Source organism: Microtus ochrogaster, chromosome 17 (assembly GCF_000317375.1).
Source record: "Microtus ochrogaster isolate Prairie Vole_2 chromosome 17, MicOch1.0, whole genome shotgun sequence".
Lineage (NCBI taxonomy): Eukaryota > Metazoa > Chordata > Mammalia > Rodentia > Cricetidae > Microtus > Microtus ochrogaster.
In genome coordinates this window covers 30,343,686-30,345,777 of record NC_022019.1, presented here as the reverse complement: position 1 = coordinate 30,345,777, position 2,092 = coordinate 30,343,686, and the positions used below count along the sequence as shown (strand labels likewise).

Genomic DNA, 2,092 nt, shown 5'->3' with positions numbered 1-2,092 from the left:
GGTTGCCAAGCGCCAAACAGTGCGCAGACTCCGCGGCGCGCGGCGGACTCTCCACTCGCCTAAACCTGCACTCAAAGTGAAAAAGAGTAAGAGGAGGAGTGTTGGGAGGGGGCGAAAGGCGGTAGGTGGGAGCGGGGGGGGGGGATCTGTCAATTTCTGGTCAGGGAGCGGGAGAGCAGGAGGAGGCTCCGCTGGTCCCTCCTCCCTCCTGGAGTCCCTGGCTCCTCCTCCTCCGCACACCCAGGATATACACACTCACACACACTCACACACTGTCGCTGCTGGACATGCACACCCAGCGCCCGCTGCCAGCGCCTACACTTGCAGGTGGCGTCACTCACCTGAGCTGCTGCAGAGGGCTCCAGCCACCTTGGGAGCGGCGGAGCGACGGCCTGGGCCCGGAAGGGGCCCCGAGTCGGGGAAGAAGGAGCAGCCCCAGCGCAGACCTGCGACCCGAGGTGATGGCGCGTTTTCTTTAATCCCCCTCTTCCAGTACCTTGAGTCCCTGCACCCATCCAACCTACCGCCCCAGGAGAAGCCGGGAGAGAGAGACGCCGGGTCACGGCACACACACGCAGGCGGGCGCACGCTTCGCTGCGCGCTCACCTAGGGGCGCGGCTGAGCCGGGCCGGAAACTTGCGAGAAGTTAGTTGCTAGTGTCTGGCTACAACAACCGGAGGCCGGAGGAGAAGCAGCCCGGGCCCGGCCTGCCGCGCTGCACGGCGCCGCCCTCCACGCCTGGAGTGCTCCTGGAGCCCGAGTCGGCGTGCGAGCCTGGAACGGCTGGGAGCCAGCGGAGCAAGCATGGCCCGGGGGACAGCCCGGCGCAGCGATTCGGAAAGCCCGGACGGTTTCCACTAAGACCCGGCGACTCAGGCTTGCTCAAAACCTCATCTCACCTCTTTCCTCACCTCTCCTGAGCGAAGCCCCGGAGAGAGACTCTCCAGAATCAGGTGCCAGGGGACAGTGGCCACCCTCAGCAAAGCTATCGGATCAGGGGTTCCATCAGCGCGCCCTGACTCCACCGGACCGGCCGGTGGTGTGGTGGTGTGTTTGTGTTTCTACCCATCACGGTGCTCTGTGTGCCCAGACCCTCCCCCTCCTCTTCGCGGGCCACCCCTCCCCCACTCCCATCTGCTTCTGTCAAATGAGAAAGTCACCGCGGAAAACCCAAACACTCCAGCGGCCGAGAGCCCCCTTTGGCACTTGGCAGCACGCGGCGGCGGGCTCCTCGGCTCAACTTGGTGGATCCTCCCTCACTTAACTTTCGGGGCTGCTTGGCATTTGAGGCTTTGGAGACATTGGAGAAGGCAGAGCCGTTCGGGGCAGTGGCCACCTGCAGGGAGTTGGCGAGCAAAGGCAACCGGACAGAAGGACAAAAAGGAAGCAGAGAGCAAAGTGCCACCGCGGAGTGGGGACACTGTCGAGAAGTTCCAGGGTCCCGGGGAGAATTTTTCCTAGAGTTCGGCCAGAGAGACCCCAGCGTCCCGGGACGCAGCGCCCCGGCCCTGAGCTGGTCTTCTAGCTCCCCTCTTCCCGAGCGGGAACCACAACAGGACGCACGGCCGCCGGCTGAGCGGGTGCCCGCTAGCAGTCAACATTGATTTCCTCCGGGCAGAGGCCGAGGGCCCGGGTGGCGGCGGCGGCGGGCTGCAGCCGCGGCACGGCGACAGCATGTCCAAGCCGGTGGACCACGTCAAGCGCCCCATGAACGCCTTCATGGTGTGGTCGCGGGCTCAGCGGCGTAAGATGGCCCAGGAGAACCCTAAGATGCACAACTCCGAGATCAGCAAGCGCCTGGGCGCCGAGTGGAAGCTGCTCACCGAGTCGGAGAAGAGGCCGTTCATCGACGAGGCGAAGCGCCTGCGAGCCATGCACATGAAAGAGCATCCAGACTACAAGTACCGGCCCCGGCGCAAGCCCAAGACGCTGCTCAAGAAGGACAAGTTTGCCTTCCCGGTGCCTTACGGCTTGGGCGGCGTGGCGGACGCCGAGCATCCGGCGCTCAAGGCGGGAGCCGGGCTGCACGCGGGCGCGGGAGGAGGCCTGGTCCCCGAGTCCCTGCTCGCCAACCCGGAGAAGGCGGCTGCCG

General features: G+C 65.5%; 1 protein-coding gene across 1 annotated transcript in view; it reads left to right on the top strand.

Annotated features, from left to right (window-relative positions):
* Positions 1-1,658: 1,658 nt before the first annotated feature.
* Positions 1,659-2,092, top strand: part of Sox21 (SRY-box 21) — a 2,486-nt gene continuing 2,052 nt past the window's right edge. Inside the window, exon 1 of the mRNA XM_026783174.1 lies at positions 1,659-2,082. Within this exon, the coding sequence (XP_026638975.1) occupies positions 1,675-2,082 (408 nt within the window). The 5' untranslated portion in view covers positions 1,659-1,674. The remainder of the gene's footprint in view (positions 2,083-2,092) is intronic.